Here is a 15,434-nt window from a genome sequence, read left to right as displayed (position 1 = left end):
ATTTAATATTGGTAATGATCAATAACCTATCAGATGTCCTAATTGTCTACTTGCCACATTTAAAATAAATAATCGTTTCATTATGAAACTTAGAATGTAAGGTGATAACGCAAACAAAATCATTTTTTTTTACATTATAAATTGTTTAAAAAGGACATGTTAGATACCATAGGAGGTAGTTTATAATAAACACGTTAAAAGAGAAAGCCTTCCCGCGCCCCGTGACATAAATAGACTATTATGTGTTTATAAAACTTGTAGACTAACTATTTATTCAACTCAAGTGAGCAAGTTTTTATTGCTTTTTTATACACGGGAATATTGCTTCAAGTAGCATACCCGGTTCCTTTCTCTGAGTTTTTTCCTTTTATGTTATACGATATTATGTCAATGGCTCTGAAAGGTACTAAGAGTCACTCTATTACGTTAACCCGTTCTGAATAAATGCGTACGACGTACGGAGGGAATCCCTTTGTTATCTATAATTACTATATTACTTTATGATACTGGTGATCTTTTAAATAAAATAATACTTATTATTTTTCCTTTGTCATGAGATGTGCCAGGGAAGATAAAACAGTACGATGACGTAATACCCTCCTCGAGTCTTAAAATCGCTTATCATAAAAGGATCTTACGGCCCATAAAAATATGCTAAAGAATGTTACGTAGAGTATCGTTAAATTGCTACTAAGGTACATTAAAAAGCATAGCCGAAGCCGAAAGGAGATTACCGCTCGAAGTGGACAAATCGGGAAGTATACAGGGCGAGCCGCAGGATTGCGTAATTACCGTAAAGGAAGTGGGCCGTTTAGGCAAACAAAAACGTCGGCGACTCGATCAGCAGCAGAACAAAGGCGGGCGTAATTTGAAACAATCGGCGGTGGTGCAGGGCGGCGTGGGCGCGCACCCCGACGACTATTGATCTGACTCGCGCCACCCGACTCCCTGCACCCTGGAGCCTCGGCGACCACCCCCCGCCCCCGGCCTCCGCATACAACTCGTATTTTAATTGCAAATCTGCCAGATAATGCGCAAATAGATAACGCCATTATACCCGGCTCGCTTATTATTTAGCGCTATCGAATTACGATTCTTTTTAACTTTTCTTATTGATTGTATCGTCTCGACATTTACGGGGGAACTGGATTGTTTTAAATGTAAGATTCGTTTACATTTTTAATACGTTTTAACTTTTTGCTAATAACAATAAAATATTAAATGTTGCTTTTATTACTTTGTTAAGCATTGGCAAAGTTAAGATATAGATTTTTAATTTTATTAAAATATTATAATGACTTTTTAATACGTTTAATTTTATTCAGACAAAGTTTAAATTTTTCTCTTATATTTGTACTAAATAAATACAAATGAATAGAGACAGGGAAAAGGAGAGTTAATAATAAAACAATTGTTCTGTAATGTATTTACGTGCTTCAAAAGCTTTTGTCGATTAGAGCCACAGCGCTATTTTATCGAAAGGGTTACGTCATAATGGCGAATTTTCACTGCGGCTGCGGTATTACACGCCCTCTGAGGTCTTTATGAAGCTGTTAATTAGTCAATGTTGTTGTTTTAGAGTATTTACCTTCGGTATAACTGGATTATGAAATTCAACTTAACACTAATAAATGTTTTTGAACTAATTTAAAGTTTATTATATACTCTGACCTTTTGTATAAATGAGTTCACGTTTATTAACAAACGATTAGTGTAATTACCGACTGGAATTTCATCCAAGCTGACAATCGACGTCGTAACGCCGAAAATACATTAACATAACAATTTAAAATGTCATTAAGTCGAACCGAAACTGTTATTATATACAGTGCAATTTACTCGAGTACAATGTTAAAGATGTTATCTTCATTGTGTATATTAAGTCGATGTTTACTGAAATGCGTCATTTAATAAGAAGGACGAAGTTGTCATCGAGAGTCTTGCATTGTCTGAATCTGTTGGGACGTCTAGAGAACGGTTTAAAGTCATGCGGTCGCTCGCCTCTCGACCTTTCTCTGTGTTCAATAGTTTGTGTCGAGAGATTGGACATTTATGAGACCATTTCTTTTATGATATTAGATTTTATTAATTGAGATATTTTAGTAAATGTTAAAATCAAAAAAATTTAAATAAACTTTATTCAAGTAGGCTTTACAAGCACTTTTGAATCGTCAATTTACAATTAAGCGAAGCTACCACCGGTTCGGAAAGTAGATTCTACCAAGAACCGGCAAGAAACTCAGTAGTTTCTCTTTTTTAACATTTAAAAAATACAATGTCATGTTAATTGTATGCAATTACTTAAGATCAAACGAGTAATTTTTATCATAAAAACAATGTTCTTTAATTTTTCAGTTGCTGTACCAGAAACTAAGAAGAAAATGAAGAAGCGTCCCGGATACGTGCCGACTATGAGCGTGTCACAAATGATGGTGCAAAGGGATAGACCCCTCAACGAGTTCAAGGTACACGTTCGTTACGTATTCATAGCTGCGATAAGACTTGAACTCCTGCCAAGAACTTACCGCGCAGACATTTTTTATTACCTATATCGGTTGCGAATACGAATTTCCATAATTTTGTGATTTTTATTATTTATAACGTATGATGAAGAACTTTATTCTGGATTTGCTTTTTATGTTTTGTTAGAGCATTATTGAAATGTAGATTTGCCAACTTATAATTTTTTTTTTAATAATTTTTCAGCCTGACGTCGATCAAAAGAGGACTGCTTCTCCGGGCGCCATGACGCAACGACCCAGCAATATGCAGCATTGCTTGCCGTACTCGCAACAGAATATGCCAAACGTAGTACAAGAAGATATAAAACAAGAGACTCTTGTGCAAAGGAGCTCACACTATCTCACCGTCAGTAGTGGTTGGATAACTCAACACCCAGAGAACATCGAATCTGGACAGAAACATAACCCACAAATGCCAGGTCCTTTGAGTAACCCTCTCAATATGGGTCTCCCAGTCCTTGGAACGAATGGACAAGTCATAGGTGTCAATACAAGTTACAATAAGCATTCTAATAATGCGAAAAATACATTAAACCTAACGCCGCACGTAATAGAACAGGAGCATAAGGAAGAAGAGAATGATCTGCAGACTAATAAACAAACGCCTAAAGAGGAAGAATCACAAATATTTTGTGGCTTAAACCAACCCCTCACCCCAGAGGTTATGCAGAAGATAAACGAACAGCAGCAAATATTCATTCAAAGGAACCAGAAACAGATCGAAGTTATGAAGGGATACAAGACGCAGATATCAGATAACTTAAACCAGAGCAAGCCGCCGATGCAGAGCCAGTATGTTCCTCAAGGTCAATTAGTTATACAAAACGGAACAGTTGTCAAAACGAATTCAGCAAAAACTCCTCCTTGGCAAGTCAAAAGAAACGACTCGAATACTCCTAACTCTATGCCATGTCCGAGTCCAAAGTTGCAAAAAGTCGAAAACTTCGATTACGATGACACCAATATGAATACAATGGACGAATCATCATCCTCTGCGGGCTCTTATTCCGGTAGCGAACAAATTTTAAATCCAGTTATGTGCTCGCGCGTGCCGCCATTACCGCAACACTATAACATGATGGGCCAACAATGGCCCAGTGTTGAAATCAAGAAAAGAACCAAGAACAACAACAAAACACCCAAGAAAAAGTCAATTCAAAGCGACAAGCCAATTATGTATGGGAACAATGGAATGAGACAAATGCCTGAACCAAAGGGAAAGTCCTGCGATGATGGCTCGAGGAGTACGGTTCCGTCGTTTATGGATGATCCCAATGGATATTTAGCACAGCAAACAGTCTTGCTAAATAACACAATATCTAGACAAGTAGGAATTAATACGCGATATAATGTTAATCAATTTGAAAATACTGGTGGTACGTTTAATTCGACGAATCAAGCTGATAAACTTTGCAAGCCCATGAGCAGGCCCGCTGAGCCTATGAACGTTTTCCGAAATAATATCGCACCGAATTCTTCGCCATCACCAAACAACATTCCTGATAGTAGCCTCGTTCCCGAAAAGAGTGTCGAAAACACAATTCCACCTTGCTGTAAAGGCTGCAACGTTTCATACAAAGGGAACTGCTCAGATACATCAGATACAAGAACGAAATATTTAAAACAACACGCCAATGTCTATGGAATAGAAATGGAAAGCGGTGTGGCCACATCTAGTCCGAAACATGGATTCGACGACAATCCTGTAACGTCTTCGACGTACATTGAGCGGAATCTCATGTTGAATGACAACTGCGGGCCGATTCAAGCTGGCGTCGTAAGCACCAGTAACGTGTCCCCTAACGACACGCTTCAACCGCCCGAGCCTTCGCCGACTTTGTCCACTAGCTCTCGGAACACGGACACTCCCCACAGTAGTGGTAGTAATCCTCAACTGCAGAATTGTACATTCCCCGTACCGAGCCCGGCCTATTCTAATCCAAGTTCGAGTAGGGATAACTTTAACAGTAACCCCTCCACCCCCGGCAGTAGTCACACATATCCATACAACTCGCCCGGGCCGCCCGTCAGCCAGGCTATCTCTGGCAATCAAGTGATGCATTTCATATCAAATCATAATGTTAATAAAAATCTCATGGAAGTAGATAACATATCAATGGTGGGAGTCAAACCGGGCCTGAGAAATCAGCAAGAGTTGTTGAGGTTAGAATCGAAGAAGAGAATAGAAAACACCATGCCGGGATACTGTCCTCCGCCACACCTGGGTGGGGGTCCGCCGCATTCTCTGATACAGGCATGTTACATACAGACATTTGTGACGACAATGGCGAGCGGATTTTCCGTTACTCGTGATACTGTAACGTCGGTTCTCGCAGGAAAAGCTAACACTGCAACTACCTCTATTAACGCATCACAAGCCAACTTCGTTAGGCCTCCCCCGCCGCCTAGCGTGAACATGGCGACGACTTACGCTATACCGAATAATCAACCCGATCCATTCTTGAATTCGGTCAATTTGCCGACTAGTTACCCCTTACACATCGCCGGGACGACCGCTCAGAACATGATAGCGAAGTCTCCGCTGGAAATGGTTCAGAATGTCATCAGCAGTCTGCCGTCGAAACCAGAAACGAGCAATGCACAACCCACGTCGATCATTCAAAGGAGATCCTGCTCGAATACACCGGGACAAATTTTAATATCTTCAACCGGACAAATAATCGTATCCAACAATCAAATGCCGCCTCCTCCTCCGAAGAATACGACGGCCCTGTCACCGATTGGGTCGAATGCGGTGACCAACGTAACCACATCCGTAGCTCAAGTCGTTCCCGCCGTTGGAGGGGTGCAACCAATCGTAAATCAACCGACGGTAGTGGTCAACACACTGCAAACGCCATTCGTCATTCAGCCGCCCATGATGACGGTCGAGGGGCAAGTTGTGCAACAGAACACCGTGCTGCCGCAAATAGTAACCGGGGGAATAGTTTCCGGCCAGCAAACCACCGATAGCTCGAGACAGATCGAAGTCAAGAGTGGCCAGGGCTTCGTTCAGGGCGTCGCTATGCTGTCACCGGAGAGTCTAAAGAAAAGAAGTAAGAAAAAGAAGAATCAAGCTCCCAACATAACTAACGTATTGCAAATCGCAGCGCCTCAGCAGAATCCGAGCAGTCTCATGGTGCACCACTCCTCCCCGCAGCATAATTCTAGTCCTCAGTTTTCACCCCGTGGATTTCAACTCTCCCCGACCAATAACATATCACCCACGCCGATGTTGCAAGCGCTGACCATCGTCCCCGGCAAGTCGGGTGCGCCGGCGCACATAGTGATGAACGGCCAGGGCAACACCAGCAACTTTGGCTCGCAACAGATCATAGCTAACACGTCGCCGTCGCAACAAATTAATTTATTGCAGCCCGTCAATCTAATCAACAATGCGAGCAATGTCATGTCGAACTTCCCAGCCTTTCAGCAGTTCATACTGCCGAACCTCGGCGGAATGGTCATGACCGCAGACGGAACGGCCATCATTCAGGATAACTCCACCGGAATGCCGATGCAGCTTCAGCTACAAACGGTCAACGGTCAAAACGTGCTGACGCCGGTGCAGAACCCGGGCCTGTTCACGGCCGGCACCAACAGCGGAGTAGTGATCAGAGCTCAAAATCAACAGGGCAAGATTATACAGTCGCAGCACAGCCCGGGCGCCCAGTTCCTGTCCCCGAACGGCCAGGTCATGGTCAACAGCCCCAACTTCAACGGCCAGCTGAGCCCGCTGCTCGCCAACCTGAGCCCGACGGGCGTCACGTTCAACACGAGCCCCCAGATGAGGTCCGGGAGCGTCCAGAGCCAGGAGTTCATCCAGACGAACCAGCTCGGGCAGACGCTGATGGTGCCGCTGTCGCCGAAGCAGGCCGCCGCCCCCGCGCCCGGCAGCCGGGCCAACTCGACGTTCGTCCAGAACACGACGATCGTGCAGCAGCAGACGACGCTGGTGTCCAGCGCGCACGGGGCGGCGGGCGTGCGGCACTCCGTGTCGACGCAGACGCTGGGCCGGGCGCGCGCGGCGGCCGGCAGCCCGCCCGACACCACGACGCGCAGCCCCGACGCGCGCGACGCCCGCGACGCCAGCCCGCGCCGCGCCGACACCACGTCGCGCTCGCCCGAGCCCGACGCCGCCGCCGCCATGGAGCACTGCGTGTCCTCCAGCCAGCAGGACGAGCGCTGGCCCGAGCGCGCCGCCGACGACTCGCACCGTGAGTGCCGCCCTCTAGACGAGCTACTAGCTTACATTAAGGGCCCGAGCCCACAAGACTTTGTAGCGATGCAGTAGCGATGCTGTCGCATATTCACATCGATACAGTCGCGATGCGTTCGCTAGCAGTGTGCCCTCGCCCACATAACCACGTTTCGGTTGCGATGTCAACGCAATACTGTCGCGCTTCTGTCGCGATGCAAATGCGATTCAGTGACGGCACAAAAATTCCTGTGGTAATCGCTACAGTTGCAAGATGGACTAGATTAATGCAACATTAGTCACGTTGTCTTTGGTGCTGCTTTGTGAGCACCCGAAACGGGGGCAACGAAAGCGGCGTCAATATTGGATGCACCCATTTAACAAAGAGAGATTACTTGGTGGTTTCGCTCGTTTCTCCACTCACGCGCCATCCCCCCACCGTTCTCTCCCAGATGTCGTCCAACATGGCCGCGCGTTTGCATCGATACAGTTGCGATACTGTGGCGCGTTGCAAATGCGATTAACGAGCGTTGGTATCGCTGCTGTCGCGCTTTTATGAAACGCGCGACTGCATCGCTACAAAAAGTCGCCGTGGGCGAGGGCCCTAAGTTATGTAAAATAATGTCACATTCACCTTCTCTCGGCGACGCACTGGGTGCTATACCCAGTTGCTCAGTTGCTGTTGTGAGCCGATAGAAAAACTGCGAAATATGTTGTGCCGAGACATCTAAACGAGTAATAAAAGAATGAGTTCCATAGATTACCAAACATTCTTGTGATTTTGTTATAACAAAATTTGAACTTAATATAATTTTATCCCCTGTCGATTTTCAGATATGATGTCAAACATACAATTGATGCGTCTAAATCGCGCTAACAATCCCGTGGAGTCGAGTGAGATGCAATACAACCAAAACATGAACTCGTCCAGTAACAGCCAACACGTTTTGCCGATGACGTCGAGTCTCTACGACCGGCCGCCGAGCTATAAGAGGAAAAACGACTTCGGCGACGGTTCCACGTACAGGAACGACAAAATTATGCGGACTAATTACGGGATGGTACATGGCCTGCCCAAGGAATACGACGCTCTGGCCGCCGGCCAAGACAAACAGTCAGTGAGACGTTTCTCCCCCTCAGGGAGTAACCCTGAAAGCTCCAACGTTCAGAAAGTCTTTGATAGACATTTAGGTTCCGGGGACGGTGAGTATATTACTCTTACCTGACTTGTCTACGATGCTTTAACTCTTTGCTGCTTATCCAACTGCATATAAATGTGGGACCGCTACTCATCGGCTTTCCTGATACTTTACACACCTTCACGAAATTACTAAAAAAATGTTCCAAAGATTTAAGTTTGGCGACCGATTCGTTCGGTCGGTAAAGATGTTAGTTTTTATCAAATTGAGCACACTACTCTTGTTCCCTTACTCTAAATTTTTGCTTAATTCTACTAATATGTACAGAAACCATCTCACGCTTTAGTCACAGCTAACAAAATTCTAAATTGATGTAATGTTGTGTCTTGTATTGGTTTTCGATTGTCGTACGCCAGCGATCACACAAAATTGTAATCGATGCGTTAAGCTGCGTTCTCACCAAACGATAATTGGCAACTTCTGTGTTGTCGACGAGCAATATATCTTGTGTAATTTTTTTGTGGAGAATTGCAAAAGTCGCTAACAGAGAAATTGTCAACTATCTTAGTGGAAACGCAACCATTAGATGATTCTATCACCGGAGACGGTCTATTGATGTGTATTATGGTATATTTCAGCTTCTACGTAATGCGATATATTGGTCATTGGTTTTCTTTTGGTTGGGTTAATACAAGATACAGCTGTCTATAAAGGGTGTACTGGAAACTAATCAGAACACGATGTGCGGCGTTCGATCGCTCTCACGACGGCTTTCTGTCGCTTTCCATTGCACCACTCCCGAAGTAACAAAATTGGCTCACACATTGGGACTCCATTACTAACGCATCATTGTAAAGCCATCATTCTATCTGTTCATCGTTGTAAGTAAAGCACATTTTCATATTACTGTAACCTTCTGTTGGGCGAGGGAAAGAATACTCTGTAACCGAATTTGCCACTCACTTCTAGATTTTTAATACTCTCCTCGGTTAAAGACAAAATTCGAATCATTTACTTCGCTCGGCTAAGAATATAGGTACAAGAATCGTAGATAGTTTTATCGTGAATACTTGCGTATTTTTTTCCTCGGTCACACCTCTAATATCTAAGATTGCAAACAGATGATTTGTAAAAGAATCGTTTTTGTGAACTGTCTCTAATCACACCAGCGGCAATCGAGCTTATATAAAAACGTAATCGCTCTCAGCTTGTGCAGTACTATTGAATTAAAACAACCCACCCTCGACGGGGGCGATCTAATCGTCCCCGGGTGCCTAAGATCCCCGATCTGGATCTCAGTGTCTGGAACAACCCACCCTCGACGGGGGCGACCTAATCCCTCCTAAGGCCCCCGGATCTCAATGTCTGGCCTCCCGGGCGGCGCGTTAAGCTGTAGTTGTCCCGTAGACGGCAAGAGCGCGGAGGAGGCGGGGGGCGCGGGGGGCGCGGCGGGCGCGGCGGGCGGCCGGCGCTTCGCGGTGGGCGACCTGGTGTGGGGCCCCGTGCGCGGGCACGCGTCGTGGCCGGGCAAGCTGCAGGCGCGGCTGGCGGGCGGCGCGTGGCGCGTGCGCTGGTTCGGGCGCGGCGCGGGCGCGGCCGAGCACCGCGCGCTGCTGACGCTCAGCGAGGGGCTCGAGGCGCACCACGCCGCGCGCACGCGACACCGGAAGTGAGCGCGCGACGATAGCTTTTTTTTTTTATGGTATAGGTTGACGGATAAAGATAAAAAGAGCTGAGATGGCCCAGTGGTTAGAACGCGTGCATCTTCGTCACTATATATATGTGCTTAATTGTGTTTATAATTCATCTCGTGCTCGGCGGTGAAGGAAAACATCGTGAGGAAACCTGCATGTGTCTAATTTCATCGAAATTCTGCCACGTGTGCATTCCACCAACCCGCATTGGAACAGCGTGGTGGGATATGTTCCAAACCCTCTCCTTAATGGAAGAGGAGGCCTTATCTCAGCAGTGGGAAATGTACAGGCTGTTACTTTACTTTTACTTTTTTTACTCTAGGTTGACGGACGAGCATATGGGCCACCTGATGGTAAGTGGTCACCATCACCCATAGACAATGACGCTGTAAGAAATATTAAGTATTCCTTAAATCGTCAATGCGCCACTAACCTTGGGAACTAAGATGTTATGTCCCTTGTGCCTGTAGTTACACTGGCTCACTCACCCTTCAAACCGGAACACAACAATACCGAGTACTGTTGTTTGGCGGTTGAATAACTGATGAGTGGGTGGTACCTACCCAGACGGGCTTGCACAAAGCCCTACCAAGTAACCACCTAGCCGTGTATCATACACATCTGCTTGTCTGTGTGATCTAGCTCTCACGTGTCTCTTTTGTTTCCGGGCAGGAGCCGAAAGCTGAATACCCTCCTCGAGAACGCGATCCAGGAGGCAATGGCGGAACTGGATAAGAAGTCGGACCCCCGGCGGGCCCCTAGCGCGGACCGGGACGAGGGCCCGCCGGGGGACATCACCGAGACGCCGCGGCGCAGCAGGGCCCCCGGCCGAGTGAGGAGCAAGCACAGGCGGAACCCGGGGAAACTTGACGCGACACGCCTGCGGAGCTCGCGATGACAAACTCCAGTCGACTGAGGCCCCGGGGGCCCCGGGGGCCCTGTCCGCGGGGACTTTACGATTCGTGTCGAACATTAAATTTTCCTTGCGTCAATGAAGTAGTATATAGTAAATGTAATATCTCTCAGCATATATGATACACTAGTAACTTTTAAAATATGTACATAAATCTTAATAAAATTTCGTACAATTAAATAGGGTTATCGTTTTTGAGTATCGTCCTGAAGCGATTCCCTCGCCGCATAGTCGATAACGATTATTAAACAATAGATTTTTCTTGTAACTAAATAGGAACATATTTATCTAGCTCATACAACTAAATATGAATGTCGGTAGCAGAATTTTTAATCCCGGGAATTTTCTCCGCTGGTCACACCGGAGCGACGGTCCAGAGTAACGAGTCTATGTAAATATTTAAGATTTCGGTGTTTTAAAAAAAATATAATAATTGATAGAAATTTTAGCAGCTAGCTATAGACGTGATTTAATCACTAATATACTTACTAGGTTAAGGTGAAACATTACGAGTGGAGCGTCGGTCATTGGTCACGAGAAGATTGTCTATACATTATGCATATTATATAAAATTTAAATCTATTTAGTGTCGAGCGTCCGCACATAGTGACGGATGGTTCGCGATGCGAAAACATATTCGGCGACTTAAGGTTAGTTACCATATCGCCGGACACTGGTGCCGACACCAGAGGGCGCTGTAGGGTACATTATCACAATTTTCATCGACATTTTGTACAATGTTAGTAACATGTAAATTAAATAAGAGTGTGCTATATATATCGTGTACATTTTTACGTTTTGTTAGAAAATAAAAAAAAACATGATTTCTAGTCAAAATATTGAGCATATTAAATTGTAGATAACGCGGATGAGATAATTGACAATAAACGGGCCTCGAGACCTACTTTTTACATTAATAAATGCAGTATTTATTTACTTTCGGACAGTATAATTGTTTGCTATAATGTTTAAAAGTACTTTTGTTGATATAAAAGACTCAATAGTTTTAAGGTTGACGTTGCCGGAAGCGGAGGGCAGCACTGTCGCATATCAGTCTGTAGAGCGCCGGTGTTGCCAGAGCATTCGACCCGACTTACAAAGGAGATGATAACTATAAGTCTTAAATGAAATATTTTTATCGGTGATATTTAATAATTTCGAATAAAGACATTTCATTTGAGAGCAATTAAATCTCAATTTTAATATATTTTGAAGTAGATTATAGTTTTTTTTTTTTTTTGTTAAAAAAAGTTATTATTTTAACACATTTTATACAAACAATACTAAATATAATATTTATACCAATAATTAAGGCCTATACGCGTTGTTAGTAGATATAGATTCCATGACATTTCGAAATGTATCAAACATTAGGCCATAAATGTCATCGAATGAGAACAAAATTGTTTATTGATTGTGATAAATATATTTGAATATCGTTTTTACACGTACACTCGAGATTTGAATGTATACCGTAAGCTGATATTAAACGTTCATCACACGACTGTACCTCGAGAAATTTAACTATTCCTCACTCAAAGTGTCGCTATAAATTAAGTTTCGGTTTTCGGTACAAGGGAGTATATAATTTAAAACATTTCTAAAATGCTTTTTAATCACAATAAATAATATTATATAGATAATAAAATTTAATGTTTCTTTCTAAAAAATCGTAGCTAGATTGATTAGATCATGTCACTCGTGGATAATTTTTTTATAGATAATTTGTTGTCTATGGTCGTTGTTAGGAGATATTTACTTGTAAAATTAATTTATGAAGGATTAAGACCTACGACGGCTAACTGTTTTTATTTACATGTAACTTAGATTCCACTTACGACAAGAATAGTTGTTATATTGTTTATTGAAATCGTAATAACGCTCCGATGAGGTATTATGTAAATATTATTGTAACTGTAGTTATGTATAGTATTGTATTTCAATGAAATTAATGTTTTATAGACTAATAACTGTACAACATAAGATTATTTATTTGTTTTGATGTGTACATATTTTTTTTTCAATAAAATGTACCTGTTTTTAATTTATGATTTGATTTTTTATTCCACTATTTTTAATCTGTGCACTGAAGGAACAGCTTGGTTGAAATAGTTTTAAAGCGGTATCTTGATTTAGTTGTAGATGTGTTTAATTGTTTGTGCACTGCCTTGCTGGTTGTGGCTAATTTTGTATGAATGCAGATTCTTAGGTTTGATAACCGGGTCGGGCCGATAAAGTTACATATTTTATCAAGAAAGTCAGTTGCAGCCTGTTGATATATATGTTCATTAAATGTGTATGTGCACTGTGAGAGCGGCAACTAATATATTGTAGTTATAGTAGTATAGCAGAGCAGAGATGGCCCAGTGGTTAGAACGCGTGCATCTTAACCGATGTATGCGGGTTCAAACCCCGGCAAGCACCGCTGATTCATGTACTTAATTTGTCTTTATAATTCATCTCGTGCTCAGCGGTGAAGGAAAACATCGTGAGGAAACCTGCATGTGACAAATTTCATAGAAATTCTGCCACATGTGTATTCCACCAACCCGCATTGGAACAGCGTGGTGGAATATGTTCCAAACCTTCTCCTTAAAGGGAGAGGAGGCCTTTAGCCCAATAGTAGGAATTTACAGGCTGTTGTTATTTTATATTTTGTTTTATAGTAGTATATTTCACCCGATACCAACCATTGTTCCAAAGAACAGTTACTGGAGGGGTGTGTTTTCGTAGATGAGCTGCCTCGATTGGGCATTTGTCGTTACCGATGAATATACCGCGCGGAGAGCTCGCACCGTGTGTCCTTACAAAGTACAACACAGTTTGCCTCTTCAACGTTTTGCGTCGCACTGATTTGTTGGGTGACAGAGATGGATCCATAGTGAGGTTCTCGTATAAAATTGATGACAAATTCGAAAAAATTGGATTTGAGTTTTCCATATTTTAATTTGGAGTCATTAGGACAATTCAACCTTAATGTTGTAGAGACTGGTATAGTTGATTAGTAGATTGCGAAATTGGCGCACGAATGTTAAAATTCTTCTGTTTGTACCAGATAGAATTATTTTTTAAAATTGCAATTAACACCTCTTATATATCAGATCTTCTACCAACATACAGCAAATCAGCTAGTGTAACTGCATGCACAAGAGACATAATATCTTAGTTTCCATGATTGGTAGCGCATTGGCTATGTAAGGAATGGGCATTTTTTTGCGCCATTGCCTATGGGTAGTAGTGATCACTTACCATCAGGTCTACTTGATGCTAACGATTTACTCGTCCGTCAACCTTAATGATAAAAAAGGCAGGACGAGGCTAAAACTATCCAAGCCATCCCTGAACCTCAAAAAAAAACTGACGTGTCTTGGGAGAAGAGGACGGTTTTGCTATTAGATTAGCGTTATGAGTAACGATAGTAAGTGAATTATTTCACCCAAAGAAATATAAATAAGGCGACCAAACCTAATATTAGTTTGACATAAAAATAATTAATATCACTCTAATAAAATAAGGTCCTTCTTGGCCAGGGTATCTTTGTTTGATGTAAGAAGGGTCAAGGGTATGGGCATATTTTATACGGTTTTATGTATAAGTGATATATTTCTGTAAAATTTTCAAAATGTATCACGTTATTCATAAAGGCTCTGACAATAACTTAAGAATCGTAATGTCACTGGTTCACAATACGCCTAAGTTCTACCGAAATATAAATAATCTTATTAGAACATTTATAAACAGTTCCATGAAATAAGCCTTACTTACTAATATTTTGGTTAACATTTAAATATTGTTTGATTTATTGAAAAATTTAAAATTGTTTACGTTCGCGGAAATTAATTTTGCTCGAGCCAAAACCTTTTAATAACCCGAATAAATCTTCTTTGATTTGAATTAATACTATTAATTTGAAGAAAATAATTAATACTTTTTTATATCTGAAGCGCTACTCCAAAAGTATTACGATGTGTTAGCAATTTCGGCTTCTATGAGTTTACATGAATTGAGAATAGTTTTCTTTCTGGGATTTCCTATTAAATGAGGTTGCTCAATGCCACTTATGAAATCACAAATCTAAAGTGGATATGTCATTTAGAAGAATTTGGCTGCATACTTATTAAATTATTTGAATTACAAGAAGGGTGTAAGTGCGAATATGAATACGCAACGCAAAACGAGATTTAGTTCCCAAAATATAGAAAATTCAGGTAGCAACCGTCAGCGTATTCTTGGTATTTATATTACCTCATTGGCCTTGGTTAGCTAGAATAGTTGATGATGGAATGGGTTTCCCAATCTTGCCAGTCGTTCAGGACTGCTGACCCATCACCATAAGAGCAAGAGAAGTACTTCTCAGATTATAAAACAAAAGATCATTGTTATTCGTTCTTTAGATCGTTAACAAGAGCAACAAAAAATACAAAACAAAGCAAAACAACAACAACAGCCTGTAAATTCCCACTGCTGGGCTAAAGGCCTCCTCTCTCTTTAAGGAGAAGGTTTTGGAACATATTCCACTACGCTGTTCCAATGCGGGTTGGTGGAATACACATGTGGCAGAATTTCTATGAAATTTGTCACATGCAGGTTTCCTCACGATGTTTTCCTTCACCGCTGAGCACGAGATGAAATATAAAGACAAATTAAGCACATGAAACAGCGGTGCTTGCCTGGGTTTGAACCCGCAATCATCGGTTAAGATGCATGCGTTCTATCCACTGGGCCATCTCTGCCATTACCAGGAATTTGTTGCTTCAATCTAATATTCCGAGCGCTCCATCTGTCTTTTATTTTATAATGAGACTTGGGACTTATTAAATCATTACGCTACTCTGCCTTTCAAAGATTCAAAAACAAGTTGTACTCAAAGTGAATAAAGAATAAGCATTATTATAATGAAGTTTGCTTTATTATTCAATAAAGCTTAGTAGCGTATTACATACAATTAACCTGTCCAATCATGCAGAG

The 15,434-nt window shown here is 42.4% G+C and overlaps 1 protein-coding gene across 5 annotated transcripts in view; it reads left to right on the top strand.

Annotated features, from left to right (window-relative positions):
- Positions 1 to 11,706, top strand: part of LOC124532396 — a 76,281-nt gene extending 64,575 nt beyond the window's left edge. Inside the window, exons 4-9 of one of the 5 annotated variants that reach the window (XM_047107296.1) lie at positions 2,356 to 2,465; positions 2,707 to 6,739; positions 7,555 to 7,923; positions 9,267 to 9,292; positions 9,323 to 9,528; positions 10,226 to 11,706. In XM_047107296.1, coding sequence (XP_046963252.1) covers positions 2,356 to 2,465; positions 2,707 to 6,739; positions 7,555 to 7,923; positions 9,267 to 9,292; positions 9,323 to 9,528; positions 10,226 to 10,451 — 4,970 coding nt within the window. In that variant the 3' untranslated portion in view covers positions 10,452 to 11,706. Of the gene's footprint in view, positions 1 to 2,355; positions 2,466 to 2,706; positions 6,740 to 7,554; positions 7,924 to 8,497; positions 8,741 to 9,255; positions 9,529 to 10,225 lie in introns of those variants that run through there. The other 4 variants (XM_047107295.1, XR_006966641.1, XM_047107294.1 and 1 more) reach the window with 4 other exon arrangements.
- Positions 11,707 to 15,434: the final 3,728 nt, after the last annotated feature.

The sequence above is a fragment of the Vanessa cardui genome, chromosome 9 (assembly GCF_905220365.1).
Source record: "Vanessa cardui chromosome 9, ilVanCard2.1, whole genome shotgun sequence".
In the NCBI taxonomy this organism is placed as follows: Eukaryota; Metazoa; Arthropoda; class Insecta; order Lepidoptera; family Nymphalidae; genus Vanessa; species Vanessa cardui.
This window is presented reverse-complemented; position numbering and strand designations above follow the sequence as displayed.